This window comes from Echinops telfairi, unplaced genomic scaffold (assembly GCF_000313985.2).
Source record: "Echinops telfairi isolate 266 unplaced genomic scaffold, ASM31398v2 ScPeMD7_23;HRSCAF=83, whole genome shotgun sequence".
In the NCBI taxonomy this organism is placed as follows: Eukaryota; Metazoa; Chordata; class Mammalia; order Afrosoricida; family Tenrecidae; genus Echinops; species Echinops telfairi.
The window spans coordinates 80,736,859-80,753,725 of NW_022103920.1; the positions used below are offsets into that span (position 1 = coordinate 80,736,859).

Genomic DNA, 16,867 nt, shown 5'->3' on the forward strand with positions numbered 1-16,867 from the left:
GTGTCAAGCACATTTGTTTATTTGTTGCCATCATCATTCTCAAAACATTTGCTTTCTACTTGAGCCCTTGATATCAGCTCCACATTTCCCCCCCTGGGGTGCAGTTCTTATCTCAAATAAACTGTATTATCACAACAAGCTAAGGGGCTTTTATCTTAGAATGCAATGTTGTTTTAACATGTGAAAATCAATCAATGTAAGTCACCATACTAATAAAAGAAGAATCACATGATCATCTCAAAAGATGCAGAAGTATTTGACAATAGTACACATACAATCATCATAGAAACTCCTAAGAAACTAGGAATAATAGTTATCATTAAATTGACAAAGCCTATCTCCTAAAAGGCTCACGGCAAAAGTCATACTTGATGGTGACAGGCGAATGCTTTCCTCCTCAGAGCAGGAACATGGCCAGGGTGTTGCTCTAGTCACTTCTATTCAACATCATACTGGAGGTTCTACCCACTGCAATCAAGTGAGATAAAAGAAATAAGAGGCAGGCTGGAAAGGAAGGACAACAGGCTTTACTTGCATGTGCCATGAGCATCTCTGTAAAAAACAAAACAAAAAACCCAACCGACTGAAACCCACTGCCACTGAGTTGAGTGTGACTCAAAGCAACCCTATATAGGGTTTCCAAGACGGTAGCCTTTATGGGAGCAGAACCCTGTTCTCAATTCACGTTAAGTAAGGAGCCCTGGTGGTGAAGGAGATATGGGTTGGCTTGCTAATTGCAAAGTCAAAGTTCGAATCCACCATCTCTCCAAGGGAGAAAGATGAGGCTGTCTGCCCTTGTCAAGATTTACAGTCCCCAAACGGCAAAGGGGTAGTTTTATTCTGCCCTTTAGGGTCACTATGAGTCAGATTCAACTCAATGGCATAGGCTTGGTTTAATTTTGGTTTAAAGGGCAAGTATGTTGCCCCTAAGTCTGATAGTAAACCAGATACTACTAGCACATGTCTAAACATAATAACACTGACATATCAAGTAATAGTGAGAATATGGGGCAACTAGGACTCTCAAACTGCTGCTGGAATATAGACCAGTACCACTACTTTGTACCATGGCCTGGCAGTCTCTTAAGTTAAACAGACCCACACTATGTATCAGAAATTTCTCTTAGGCATTCTCCCAACAGGAATGAGAGAAAGCATGTTTATACCAAGACTTCTACGCATTTGATCATGGCAGCTTTTTTGAAATAATCCCAAACTAGAAGCAATCCAAATGTCCTATTTGGATTGGTCATATATCAAGCAATAGGTACTCAGCAATAAAAAAGCAAAATGGTTAAATTTCAAAATAATCATGGCGAATGCAAGATACCAGACCCCGGCCTAAAAGCAGTTTACAAAACGTTTGGTCTGAGTATTAGCACATTTGACAAGATGCAAACTTCTGGAGACAGAAAGAAGGTAGATCAGAGGTTACTATTGAAGGGTAGGCGTTACAAATGGGCATGAGGCTATTTCAGGGGATGGTCTTTGTTACCCTGTGATGTCTGCGCTTAGAAAACCGCTATTTTTATATCATGTGTAGTTTATTATACGCTAATTATACCTCAATTAAACCTTAAAAAATGGAGATAGTTCTCATTTGTATAAGGTTTGCCACAAAGTGTACTATCTGCACGTAACTGGACAGCTGAAATCGAACACTTTTTGCATCTTAATGTGTGAAAAGTGGCCACATTAAAGATGATTGAGTTGGCTTGATACATGCTTGTAGCGCTACTAATTTGAAACAAACGAAACAAAACTGTCTCTCACAAAGGCCATTTTTGTCTTTCCAGTTGGATGCTTCAACCTTTGAATTAAATCCCCCCTCCCCCTCAAAGGCCCTCAGGTGCGCGCGAGGCCTACACAATTCAAACCGATGCGCAGCGTCCTCTGCGCTCCAGCTTCCCACCTGGGCGGTGGGGGAGGGGCAGGCGCAAGCGGCCTCCACCCGCGACGCCTCGTCTCGTGCTCACGAGCTCGGCGGCCACGTGAGCCAGGCGGCAACTACCACCAAACCCGACGGGGGCGCACGCGCACGCGCACGCGCAGTCGGCGCCGGAGCCGGAAATGCTGGGGCCCGAGCGGTAAGGTCGTGCATGTGCGCACAGGGGCGGAGGGCTTGTTGGCGGGTGAGCATGTGGGGCCGGGGGCACTTCACTAGAGCTTCCGTGATGGACGGTGCGAGGTCAGTAGTCGTCCTTGGGGCCGGCGCGGTGTAGCGACGCTTCAGAGATCGCCCGGTTGGCCGTGGGCACAGTGCTGGCCTCCCAGTCCGGGCAAGGCCCACTCCGGGCCTTCCTGCGCCCTCTGGACCTTCGCCACAGCCAAGGGCGGAGGGCGCGTGATTCTGGGGCGGGGCGTGCTTGCCGCCCGCGAAACTGCGAGCAAAAGCCCCCGCCTAAGTCGGCTTGAAGACGCAGGTCCAATTTCGTGTCCTTCAAATTTGAAAATGCCATCACAGTACAAATTATAGCAGTGACGGAGAGATTTGGATCCATAGGAAATGCCATTTGGCCATACAAAAAGCGATCGCAACATGTGTGCCTTCGTCATCTTTGCAGAAATGTTTTTTCCTTCATTGAAAATAAGATTTTAAAATTAACCTGTTCTAAAAATAGTATCTTAGAGGTGTGTGCAGAGGGCTTCCCAAGGCAAATCTCTATAGCGATCAGTTTAAGACTATGTCTTCCAGAGAAACACATGATAAAGTTGTAAAATACATTCAAGAATGAGTGAATTTTAGTCATTTAAGAAAATATCTTTGAATCATCACAGAACCAAAATTATAGGAAGAAAAAAGTTATCAATTCTGTAAATGTTACATGGCCAAAATGTTTACAAAACTTGATTTTTTGGAATTTTCATTACAGCTGAAAATATTTTTTTTCTCAAATACTCATAATAGCATCAAAGTGGCAAGGATTTCCCCTCTAATACTGGTCAAAAAGTAAAGTAAAAGAATTTAAAATGAATTGATTGAAAGGTTGTAAAATCAATTTGAAATCTCTTTAAGGAGATTGTTTTAATATGGAATTTGAAGTTTGATAACTTTTGTTCATTACCAAACGTTTTTTGGGGGAATCTTTTTTTTTTTTTTAACATTTTATTAGGGGCTCATACAACTGTTATCCCAATCCATACACACATCAATTGTGTAAAGCGCATTTGTACATCGTTTCTAAAAACATTTTCTCTCCATTTAAACCCCCGACATTAGGTCCTCATTTTTCCCCTCCCTCCTTGGGGGAATCTTAACATTAATGCATTAGTCTTTAGTCACTGTTATCAGATGATTGTTTATCACCTAATCAAGTACTGGATTGTTTTAGTTTTTCAGGAATTACCAAGATGGATGAAGATCCACATTACAATAAAGGTACTGAGGCAAAAATTATTTTGTTGGGGTGCAAGAGCCAGATGCTATTGATTAATTTCTCATTTTTGCATTGTGATTTATCTCTAGTTGAAGATGTTGTCGGAAGTCATGTAGAAGATGCTGTGACATTTTGGGCACAGGTAAATAGCAGCTCAGTTGGTTTCTCTTCCCTACTTCATCTTCTCAACAAAACAAAAATGAAAACCCAGGAACATATGTACCATTGTTTTTTCATTGCCTAATTTAAAAAGAGGGTTTTGGGAATATAATTCCACATCCTAAATTTAATAGTTAAGTCATATTAAGAAGAATTGTACAATCATCACCACAATCAATTTCAGAACATGCTCTTTCTCCTGCTAGCTGTTAGCTCCCCATTTCCCTACAACCTCCCCTGCCATGCCCCTAGGTAATTATTAACTCTGTATGTACCTATCCTGGATCGCATATGCACAAAATCGTACAAAACAAAACAGAACCACCAATTACAAAACAAAAACAGAGAAAAACTTCAATTGAAAAGAGCAGAAAATATTAAAAGCGGAAACACTTTTAAAATAGGTTACAGGGGAGGATCATAGGGCAACATTTAGATGACAGATGGCTATAGCTAGGGTTTGGCTTGAGCTGGAGCCCCTGGGGGGGTGGGGGGGTAGGCTCAAGAAGGTTGTGATTTCAGAGTTCCACTAGAGACTGTTGTATTTTTAAAGTTACAGCCCCATCTAGGGGTCTTTTGTAGAGATTGTTTATTGAAAGATGTTAAGATTTTGAATCTCTGATGATTTTTTCCTAAGGGCTTAATATTCCATTTAAGATGCGTGCTCTTAACTGAGTCGGAATTGACTCGATGGAGATGAAGTGTTGTTTTTAGTTCTCTTACAACTTATGAAAATGGAAACCCTCCTGGAACATTTCTCATTTTCCATTCACAGCCTTTTGAGTTTGCATAATTTTAAATACAAAGCATGACTTCTCACTCTGTTATTCATTCTGGTTTGACCACGTGCTGAGAATTTGCAGTGCCACTCCAGATACAGTAAAGCAGACTCTATGGTTTAACCAGCTCCCCACATTAGAGTCACCTGAGGTTCCTTTCTGGTTTGACCTCTACTGAGAAGGTCCTTTTCTGCCTCAGTTAAACTCAATTAGAGTCTTATTTTAACAACATCTCTATATATTATGGCTATTCTGATTTTAATACTGTATCTGGGGTGGAATTGCACATTCTCAGTAGGATATCAAACTGTAATGAATTGGTTCTAAGCCTTGATAACAAAATACAGCACCAAAGTGCTTATATCATCCCTTAAATGTACAAAATTAGCCACAGAAAGGGTTTCTACATATTTTAAGTCTATGCTCATTGGCTCTGTGTTAATAGTATCTTTGTTACTCTCAAGAGTGTCCTTAGTTGGATGATAAATAGTATGTTTAAGATAGCTATATTGGAAATCTTAGTTTTAAGATTTTTAGACTAGTGTCTTCCAATAGAAAGTTTCCCAAGTAATTAAAAAATCTCTCACAGCCACCTTAAAAATCCCAAGGGCAAAATAAAAGGTAAAAAAGGAAACATATACTAATATATTTAATCTAGTAGATCTAAAATATTAACATTTCACCGTGAAATAATATTAACAGTCTTTTACCTTTTTGAAATCTAGTGTATTTTATATGTACAATGACTTCATTTGATTTAATAATATTTAGTACCTTGGTCTGAATTCTAAGTCATATGAACTCATTGGGAGTAACCTTTTTCTGTAACAAGTCTCATTTCTTAGAGCTTGTTTAAATGATGTGACGTAAGTATTTGATTTAATTTCTAATACTTTAAAAAATATGCTTAGTAAAATTTTCTTTTGGTTTGCATTGGAGTAAAACAATATTTCTTTGAATCTCATACTGTTCTTTCATTATAGAGTATCAATAGAAATAAGGATATTGTGAAGATTGGTTGCTCATTGTCTGAAGTTTGTCCCCATGCCAACTCTGTTTTTGGGAATCTTGATTCAAAGAAGGTGAGTGTATTTATGGGTATAATTATTCTATCTCTCCTGTTAGCTTTCTTATTTATGTAAGAATACTGTATTTTCCAGTCCTTATATTTTATAGTTGCAGCCTTAGTAAAGAGTATATTGATTCAAATAGATAACTGTCTAGTATGCAGGTGGAAAGATGCTCAGCATCATTAGTCACCAGGAGATGCAAACCAAAACCACAATGAGATACTGCTTCACACCCACTAGAATGGTTAGAATAAAAAAGCCAGCTAAATGTTGGTAAAGATGAGAAATCAGAGCCCTGACCCACTGCTGATGGGAATGTGAAACGATTTCTCCATTTTGGAAAACAGTCTTACAGTTCATTGAACAATTAAACAGAAAGTTACCACATGATCCAACATGGAAGGAAACATACATTCACACAGAAACATGCACAACAGCAGCAGCAACAACGAAGTCTTGGATATATCAATTTATTTGCCAAGAATTTATTCTCTAGACATTTCAAAAAGTATACAGAGATGATTTTGTAAATAGTTCACCACAGCGTTTTCTCTCTTTTTAAAGTTATTTTATTGAGGGCGATTATAGCTCTTATAACAATCCATGCATCAACTGATCTAGCACATTTGATCAGATGTTGCCATCATCATTTTCAAAGCGTTTACTTTCTACTTGAGCCCTTGGTATCAGCTTTTCTTTTCCCTCCTTCCTTCACACTCCCATCCTCGTGAACTTTTGATAAACTAGACATAACTGTTATTTTCATGTCTTACACCAGCCACTGTCTCTCGCTACCCACGTTTCTGTTGTTTGTCCCCCTTCTGGGGGGCGTGGGTGGTAGTTTTACGTTGATCATTGCAATTGGTTCCCCTTACCACCGCATTTTCTGTAATGGTTAATACTGGAAATACTAAGCATCTGTGAATATATTGCACCAGTAGTAGTAATAGTGGCTAGCATTTACTGAATCAAAGAACATTTTAAGCATTCACAACCCTGTGAGGTCGGTATCGTTTTATTTCTCCCTTTCTTTTGAAATTGAGATACAGCCAGAGTAACTTTGTGAAAGTTACCAGATAGTTAATGGTGGAGCAAGTATTCCAATGCAGGTATCACAGAACCCAACTTCTTAAATGCGGCCTTATATTGGAATAATTAATAAATTTGAGTGAAATCCTTAGGTTGGAAAACTAGCCACTTTTAAGGCATATACTGTGGTGGAAGAGCCCTAGTGGCGTAGTGGTTACACGTTGGGCTTCTAACCACAAGATCAACAGTTCAAAATCACCAGCTGCTCCTTGGGAGAAAGAGGAGGCTTTCTACTCCCTGAAAAAGTTAAGTCTCGGAAACCCACGGGGGCAATTCTGCCTTGTCGGATGGGGGCACAGTGAATCAGCATTGACTGGATGGTAGTGAGTTTGGTTTGGTTTTATGCTATGGTGAGACAAGTGCAAAACTTGAGGATCACTCTCAATTTCAAGTGCTAAGTTAGTACTCGATTATGAGTGAGTCCTTAAATATTGTGCACTCTACGTCTTCCTCTTAGAGAGGTGTTCACTGGTCATAAAAGTGCCTATCCTACAGATGCAGAAGTTTGAGAGTAAGGGCCTCCTGGGATTTTGTGTCCTGGGTGCCTGGTTTACCTTGCCCTCTTCCTGATCCTTGTTATTTAGGTGAGTGAAGTAGATTTCTGTATGCGCTTACGGATGAAGGTGTAGGATAAGCTCACTACCACTGAGTCAGTTCTGACATCTAGTGACCTTATAGGACTGAGTAGAACTGCTTTGGATTTCTGGGCTGTAACTCTTTCTGGTAGCAGAAAGCCTACCTTTCTCCCAGGGCGTGGCTAGTGGGTTCGAACATAGTTAGCCGCCCAACTCATAATCCACTATGCCACTCGGCCCCTTGAAGGGCAGGGTAACATCTGTAAAAGGAGCCCATCTGTGCAAGTAGGAAAGAAATCATATACTTAGATATCTGCTATTGTTCAATTCCATTTTCCCATGAACTTTGTGAAGTCCCCTTGTCCCTATTTGCAGACAGTAAATGTAAAATAAAAAATGTCTTTTTCAAAAGGCATGTGGTGGGAAGTGTTCCTTTTAACCCCCATTAATGCGCTTTGGTTTCTTTTTTTATATCATGTGTCTGAACAAGTTTTGTTTTAAATGGTTAAAATTCCAATGGCATAAATAAAAATGTACAAAAAGAAGTAGTTTAAAAGGAAAGACAAAAGTGGTCCAGAGCTAAACATCAGATCTGATAGGGTAATGTAATTTACTTCAAAACAAAATAGAGCTCATTTCTGTCGAGTCGATGCTGACTCTTAGTGACCCTATAGAACAGAGTAGAACTGCCCTGGTGGGTTTCGGAGAGTAACTCTTTATGGAAGTAGAAAACCCCGTCTTTCTCCCAAGGAGCCATTGGTGCCCAATTTGTGGTTAGCAGCCCCAAATGTAACCACTTAAAGCCTATTAACATAAAGTGACCAGATTTTAACATTGGTACAGCGGGACAAAAGCGGGACACCATTGATAAAACCCAAATTCTGGCGAAATAGTCACATGGCAGCCAAAAACCATATATCTTAAGTCAGGACTTTTTTAAAATGCCGCGGGATGTGGGAAAAATTGTTAAAAATTGAACTGTCCCGCCAAAAGCGGGACGTCTGGTCACCTTATATTAACATAACCTCCTTTCCTCTGTTGTATGCACAATCAATTTCTCTACCGAAAATTAAAGCTAATTTCAATAATAAGCTTCTGATTATAAATTAGTATTAATCCACATCTGATTATCTATGCTTGTACGCTCTTGGTGACCAAGTAGGAGCCCTGGTGGCACAGTGGTTATGTGTTAGATTGCTAAAGGCCAGTGTAATTGTTAGAAGCCAACACCTGTTCCTCAGGAGGAAGATGAGTCTTTCCACTCCCGGTAAAGGAGTTCACAGGCTTGGAAACCCACAGGGAGGTTCTCCCCTGTCCTACAGGATCCCTAAGAGTCGACATTGACGCCAGGCCAGTGAGCTTGGTGGGGTTTGTTTTGTCTTGTTTCTGTGTTTGAGTGACCAGGTGGTTCTTTCCCTCTCAACACAGAGGCTGGCCATGTGCTTACTATACATAGTAGATTTATAGGGGAAGGGATTGGGACCAGGTACAAGGGAGTGACTATATAAAGGGATTTCAAAAAGTTCATGGGAAGTGGAATTATGAGGTAATGGAATAGTGTAGTTCTGAGGATATTCTGAGATGGTCGAGGGATGAATTTTGCTGTATGTGGTATTGGTAATACTAAGGAACATTAGGTTCCTCCACATGGTCCCAGCTCAGTTCTTGTATGTATACCTCATATGACTATATTCACCCTTGCCTAGACTTGCAAGGGTGCCACTTGCCTTATGTCAGCTTAGTTAATATTTGTCACTGACCTTATACCACGTTAGTGATATTTGTGAATCATTACAAAACCTTAATTAAACAATGGGCTTTTTGCTGAGATTGAAATTGGCTAGGACTGTTAGTTTTGCCGCTAAAACCTATTCACTTTCTGAAACATTCCAAAGTTTGGGAGAGTATCATGTCATTAGTGCCTACTTTTGCCCTCCATTTGTTGAGTGTTAGTTCAAGGAATTAAATTAAATGCTAATTGAACACCTAGTATTTGCATTGTTAGCATTTGTGTATCTGCATCAATTTGCATTTTAATACATTGGGGAATTGAAGGGTTTTAAGTTTCACCTGTGCATTACTTTTGCTTTAAAAGAAATCTGTGAACTTCTCTTACTTGAACGTGACACATTTTAAATTAATTTTAGACTAACACTAAGCAGTGTAGACATTTCTCTACTAGTGGTCTCCTTCCTCATGAAAATGTTTTCTTTATTTACATACATTAAGAATATTTTTCAGTAAATGATTCCCTTCCCCAAACTGCTTCTGGCTCCCATAATTACTTTTAGATGCTATATTGATGCTGCGGTTTCTTAAGCAGGGAGAATGAACATGGAACCTCACACACACACACACACACACACACACACAATACAGGACTGCAGCACAAAATAGACACAGACAGACGGTAAAAACTGCAGCCTTGATGGCCCACAGTGCTTTATTTTTATGTACTAAATACTGGCAGTGTGCCCAGACAAGTTTGCTATTCCCACACTTGAATTTCTCATAGCCTTGAGAGTGAGTTCCGTATCTCAGCCCGTCCAGGTCTTGTTTTCTTTCTACCAGGGAACACTGTTTGCAGCTGCTTCCTCGAATTCCTTACTGTTTGCAGTAAGGAAGCAGTTTATGAGAACCAGCTAGGACAGACGTTTGTGCACTGTCCTAGACATATACATGACATGAGACACAGTGCTCCTCTCATGGCTCCTTCACTATATAGTTGTTAATTTCACATAAGTAATATTATATACATTCCTTGTTCTTTTGTATCTGACTTACTTGGCTCAGAATGATGTCTTCTTAGGACTTCATTCCTCTTTAGGGCTGTGTAATATTCCGTTGGATGTGTATACTACCTTTTGTTCCTCCATTCATCTGTTTCCACCTCATCAGTGGTAGATGAATACCGCTGCAATGAACATTAGTGTACAGATGTCTGTTGGCATTTCTGGTTTCAGGTTTTTGGGCACGCACCTGAGAGGAATTGCTGGGACACACGATGGTTCCCTGGTTCAACCTTGGAGGAACTGCTGAATTGCCTTTTTTTTTTTTTTTTTTACAGTCGCTTTACCAGTCTACAAAACCCTGCCAACACCTATTGTTCACTTTTCTTATCACTGCCATTCTAATAGGGATAAAATGGTATCTTTATTTTGCTTCTCTCTAATGGTTAATGACATTTTGAGCATCTTCTCATGTGTGTTGGTTGTATGAATATCCTTCTCTGTGAATTGTTCATTCGAGTTCTTTACCCAGTTTTGATCAGGTTGTTTGTCTTTTTGCAGGTAAGTTGTAGAAGTATTTTATAAAACGTAGATATTAGCCCTTTATTGGATTTATGGTTTCCCAAATTTTCTCTCACCATTCCCTGTGAAATTTTCGCTACTGCATGTCTACTGGGTATCTGTTTATATTGTTGAATAGGCTTGTTGAGTTTTAGAGGGCTACAAACCATTGTAATAGATTTAAGACATTTTTAATCTTATCCTCTAGAAGCAATTTTCACTTCCTGGGGGACATTATTGTCCTCATTAAATAATCTATGGGTTTGTATATCTCTCTCTCACAGTCCATGTTTGGCAATTTCCAGAGACCGTTTTGTTTCTCACACCTGGAGGGGTCTTACTTGCATCTCGTGGGTAGTCAAGGGGGTTTGCTGCTAAATACCATATAGTACACCGGACAGTGCCTCTCTTCACAGAATGATCCATTCCCAAATGTTGATCTTGAGAAACTATTATTTAAAATATCATTTTCTCTTTGCTTTTCCATGAAACATAGTTAAAACTGAATTAGGAATTTACAATAGAATGAAAGTTCAGCATTGAGGATATTATTTAATTTTATCTTTTGAAAACTAAAGTCCTTATGCTTAAAGAGGTGTAAAAATTGTCCTTGACTGGTGGGAAATATAGATTCCTATGTGCTTGAAAATTAGAATTAAAGATACCTGGTGAATAAAAAGATTTAAAAAGAGTTGTTTCATCTATGTGTTTAGATACTAATTTTAAACTTTTAATATTATACCTTTTTTGTCTCTTTCTAATATCCTGAGCACCAGAATAGCATAAGGGACTTTGAAGTCAAATTGTTTTGAGATTGAATCTTGGTTCTGCTACTTCCTAACTTATGGCTATGGCCATAGAATGATGGAAATAACTGTTACATTGTGTTTGAGAAATAAATAAGTTATGTATAAAGTGCTGACTGACTAATGGCAACCTTTATGCATTACTTCTTTAACACTGAAAATTTACTTTTCTTTTCTCATAGATTTATGGGGGATTGTTTTCTGAAGATAAATGTTGGTACAGATGCAAAGTACTGAAAGTAATCAACGATGAAAAGGCAAGAAATCAGTGTTTAGTTCTTTTGAATAGTAGAGATGTATTGTAGGTCCCAAATCGGATGCTCATTTAGCCCTTTTTTGATGATTCATAGTAGTTACCTGATTCAGTTCAGTGAAATGATTAATCGATTAAAACATTATTTTTCTTTTCTAATGAATACAAAAAAGTTAATTGGTTTTATTCTCTCAACTTCCCCCCCAAAAGAAAACAAAACAAAACCCCCCAAAACGAAGATAAAATTCAGGACTATTCTCCTGAATTTAAATTGTTACATAATCACCTGAGATTGTGCAGTCTAGATGACAATAACTTGTAGATTAGCTTTGGTGACCAGAGATATCTTTGGTTGTTTCTTTGTATCTTCAGTTCTTAATAATGTTTGGTTCTTAATATTGGGTTACTTTTAAAGTTCATTTTATTAAAATTGAGGAGGGGGAAAATAATGTCTGATTGATACTGAAATTAAATATATAGGATTGATGTTAATAATCTCATGACTTAAAGCTCAGACATTAAAGGTGATGAATTTTCTTTGTATTTAGCTATTTTATTTATTTAAAAATAACATTCAACCTAGTACATGTTTATATAAATAACATTTTTATCCAGAATAACATTTGGCTTCCCCACCCTCTTTAACTTGTAATTCACATATCATATAATTCAATAGTTCTATCATCAAAAAGAGTTGTACAATCATCACCACAATCAGTTTTAGATCCTTTTCTTCATTTTTGTGCTCATCACTGTTAGCTTCCCATTTCCCCCAACCTTCCCTGCCATGCCCCAGCGACCATTAATTCAGTTACTGTCTCTATAGTCGTACCTATCCTTGATTTTATATACAGAAAGACATTATAACAGACAAAAAAAAACATAACAGTAAAGCAAAAAACCTCAATAAAAAAGAAAGCAGGAAATATTAAAAACTAGAACAAATTTAAAATGGATCATTAACTTTTATTTTTTACATTGTGAACTTGAGATAGGATGTTGAATATTTGCTTGGCAATTGCATGTTGCAGGCTGGGTAATAGCATTTCTGAAGGCTTTCCTTCAGTGTTTTATCTACATTTAATTTCCTAGACTTAAAATATAGTATTTTAATATAGAACATTTATAGTGTAATACATATTTTACATATATTTTCTTGGTATAATAAAGTGGTGATAAGATGAAGCAATTTAATGCTTCAGATAACTTGGGTTCTTTTCTAAAGCTTGTGAGGCAGCACTATCAGAGGTAGCAGTAAAACAACAAACTAGACCTTTCTAATAGACAATGTCCTATGGGTCATGGACATCTGAGCCTCATGAATCAGGACGATCGGGAGGCTGCCAACCACAATAGAGAACTTTACCCTGTAGTTTGACAATTGGACATGATATTTTGCTCTTGGATTTGAGTTTGCCTCTTAAACGGAGGGTCAAGATGGCTTTTGACTTTAAAATAAGTTAAGGGGCAAGGTAGCTTTTGACCATGTAATTTTTTTATTAAAGACACTTAAGATCAGTGGCAAGGATGAATATGAGTTGTTTCTAAGGCAGCGGTTCACAGGGGTTGCCCAATTCATAACAGTAGCAAAATGACAGTTATGAAGTAGCAATGAAAAAATTTTATGGTTGGGGGGGGTGGTCACCGCAACATGAGGAACTGTATTAAAGGGTCGTGGCATTAGGAAGGTTGAGAACCACTGTTCTAAGGTCTGGTAGCTGGAGTGGGTACAGTTTTATCAAAGGAAGTTTGATTAATTTTGCCTTTCCTTTCAGGTCTTTTTCAACTAGAACTTCAGGATATTGATTAATTTTAACATTAGGAGAGAGAGAAGAGGATCATAAACACCATGGACTTAGGCTTATTTAAAATACTAGTTTAAAAAAAACAAAAGAAAGCTAAAATATAAAATGCTACAGGTAGAATTCAATTAGTACCAAATATAGACATCACTAATATGAACTGTGGATTTCATTGTTTTGAAGTTATATCTAGCGCTCCATTTCTGAATGCATTTTGTTAGTTTTAGATAAAATGCAATTTTGACTGCAGATAATCCACAGGAAGCAGTAAATTAATGGTTTCTTTGCAATATTTAATTGAAGTTCAGTGTCAGTCTTCTTTTTCCAGTGTCTGGTGAGGTACGTTGACTATGGAAATACTGAAATCCTAAATCGATCTGATATAGTGGAGATTCCGGTGGAGCTGCAGTTTCCCAGTGTTGCTAAAAAGTACAGACTCTGGGGACTCCAAATTCCTTCTGGCCAAGAAGTTACCCAGTTTGATCAGGCAAGTCACAGAGTTTACATTTACTTATTACTGACATTAGAATCATAAACTTGAAATAAAATACAAGTGTAGTTAAATCTCATTAATTTTGTTTGATTTAAAGGCCTGTATAAATTGATGAAAGTCATTACAGCATAATTCAGAACTAACTATGAATTTGTATTAATTTTTACTATGTAAAGGTTCTTGAACAGATAAGGGTAATCTATAAAGTGAGTAAATGTAAATGTAAAAGTTCTGATGTGAAAACAATAGTAATATGATAAAGTGGCAGATAACAATTATTCTGTTATCTTTTGCTTTTGAGGAATTTTAAATACAAGTGATTTTAAACTAGCTCTAGTGATAAATATCACAACTTGTAAATGGAGTTTAATTTAATTGGATTTTATTTTGGCAAAGGCGCATACACTGGTTGATGTAGTTTTTGGCAGTGGTGTCTTGTTACCTTACATTCTAGTTTATAATCATTCCTATTGAACGTTGGCTTGGTAATCTAATCCTGGGGACCCACGGTGGTACAGGGGTTCAGGCACTTGGCTGCCAACCATTAGCTAGGCAGTTTGAACACACCAGCAACTCTGAGGGGAAAAGTTGTGGCTGTCTGTTTCTCTCAAGATTTACAGCAAACTTTAGGCCAATGGGTTTAATTTTGGGATAACTTATTCCTGAGAAAAGTAAATCAGATAACTTTTGAGTAGTTTTATAAAAATCTCACTTCCTTTTAAATCTAGTAGGCAATAATGAGACACCATCGTGGCACAGTGGGTTAAGCATTTGGTTGCTAATCTCAAGGTTGAAAGTTCAAACCCACCAGTACTCCACAGGAGAAGGCATAGACTGTTTGCTTCCATAAAGATTTATAGTCCTGGAGCTTTATGGAACAGTTCTACTCTGTCCAATAGACTATCTGTAGTTAGGAGTTGGAATCAACCTGATGGCATTGGGTTGGGTGATGAGGTGCAAGAATAATGGTGGTTTTCATGCTGGTGAGGGATATTTTGTTGCACATTAATCAGGTGCTCAGTATGACCTACAGCTCAAGTGGCTTATGTGAACAATGTAATTGGTATTTTTAAGGAGAGTCTAAAATGTAGAAAACTTGTAGTTTTCTCTTGTAGAAAATAATTGTTTAATTGCTTGGGTGTAATTTTGTTTGTACTATAGTTATTTGTAAGACATATTCTCATATTGGATTCATACGTTCACGTCTATAGAGTAAATAGGATGATAAAATCATATCCTAAAATTTCAATTTAAAGCCTAAAGTTTGTAACTTTCTTAATATTAAATGCTTTGGCCAAGTTAAAGGCTTATTTTGAATCTCCTGCATGCCTAGAATCTTGGCCTATTAATTTTATAGACTTTATTAGAATTCTTTTGTTCTCAACTTGTTACTTTAAAAATAAGTAAATTGTAGTCTAAAACAAGTGACTTATTTATAGCCATAAAGCTAAGTAGATCAGAGTTAAAACTAGAACTCAAGTCCTTTGCCAATTCTATAGTATGTAAGGCAGTAGTTCACAACCTGTAGGTTGCGACCGTTTGAGGGTTGAACGACCCTTTCACTGGGGTCACCCGATTCATAACAGTAGCAAAATTACAGTTAAGAAGTTGCAACAAAAATAAATTTATCATTGGGGGGTCACCACAACATGAGGAAATGTGTAAAAGGGCCGTGCCTCTAGGAAGGTTGAGAACCACTGAGTAAGGTAATGCAAGGGAATACTGATTGAGGTAAACATGAGTCAAGGAAACAGACATTAGCTTTGGAATTGAAAGAGTACACTCAGCTATTGAGCATATTTTATGCCTCAGAGTTCTAATAGGTGGTACTATATGCAAGTATTTGTATTTGATGTTTCATTAAGAAAAAAGATAATCGATTACAGTTGAGCTAATTGACAACCCTTTGAGGCAGTTCTGTTCTCTTCTGAAGGGTCAATTCTGGGATACATCCTAATACGAACAAACAAAAACCAAACCAAGCAATGCAACTCCCAAAGACAGAAAATTTTGGAAATTGTGGCTTCCCTTTAAACCCTATTTTATTTATGGTAATCTTGAGATTAGGATTTTTGAACAGCTGGATGGCACCTAACAAGAACAACAGCAACTCATGGTCTACGATTTCAGATTGCCGACTTTTGGTGCTTCTGTTGTTGAATTTGCTCCTGTTCTTATTTTTAACACCAGAGTATGACTGTCTTAAAAACAAAAACGAAACTCTTTTAAAGGTTCATTTTGTTTTCACATGAGCTCCTTTCTAGATATCAGTGAAATTACTATGTAACGCCTGAGGATGCTACTTTATGTAGTTGGGGCCAAACTGCTGGATTTTAAAAAGATCATTCAAGATTATTTGATTGGCATGTTTTAAAATTTATAAATATGATTGCTTTAGTTATTGGTAATAGTCTGTAACTTTTCCAGTCCTATTAGGTAGGTTTTAGCGCTACTTCTGCAAAGGAAGATTTTAGCAAGTGTGTAACCTGAATAATTTCATATGTGTACACAAGTATATTTGCATATAAAAATAGCTAACTGCAAGGTAAGGCTGGTTTTATAGAGCTCTCAGAATGAAGACATAGGTTCCTTTAGAGAATTAGGTAGAAGCAAAACATATGAAGAAAAACATGTTACCATACCTGATTTATGTCTTTTCCCCTATCTTTCTCAGGGCAGAACCTTTTTAGGGAGCTTGATTTTTGAAAAGGAAATAAAAATGCGAATTAAAGCAACCTATCAAGATGGGACAGTCATTGCCCAAGCTGAATATGGAAATGTGGACATAGGGGAAGAGGTGGCTAAGAAAGGATATGCAGAAAAATGCAAACAAGCTTCTAGCATTAATATCTGTGAGGAAAAGAAGTCGGATGCTGGCCAGCTTCCTCTCCGGAACCTCAAGAGTCCCATTCCCTTGTGGGGGCATAGATCAAGCCAGTCATCCTTCAGCAGGCCAAAGGGACGCTCTAGTGGAAGGCTGCCTCTGGACTTGAAGATGGAAAATAATACAGGAAATCACATGACATTTCCAAAGTAAGATTGGTGGAATTATAGCTATGTCAGTGATTTGGGAAGATGGTGATTTATTATTTCTATTTTTCTCCAACATATATTCCTTTAACAGAAATATCGATACTAAAAACTTTTAAAAGAAAAATCATTCCTGACTTCTTT

General features: G+C 37.7%; 1 protein-coding gene across 1 annotated transcript in view; it reads left to right on the forward strand.

Annotated features, from left to right (window-relative positions):
* Positions 1-2,138: 2,138 nt before the first annotated feature.
* STK31 (serine/threonine kinase 31) overlaps positions 2,139-16,867 on the forward strand; it is a 79,734-nt gene continuing 65,005 nt past the window's right edge. The window contains exons 1-7 of the mRNA XM_004702844.2: positions 2,139-2,188; positions 3,333-3,379; positions 3,467-3,519; positions 5,299-5,397; positions 11,328-11,402; positions 13,529-13,687; positions 16,368-16,726. Coding sequence (XP_004702901.1) covers positions 2,139-2,188; positions 3,333-3,379; positions 3,467-3,519; positions 5,299-5,397; positions 11,328-11,402; positions 13,529-13,687; positions 16,368-16,726 — 842 coding nt within the window. The remainder of the gene's footprint in view (positions 2,189-3,332; positions 3,380-3,466; positions 3,520-5,298; positions 5,398-11,327; positions 11,403-13,528; positions 13,688-16,367; positions 16,727-16,867) is intronic.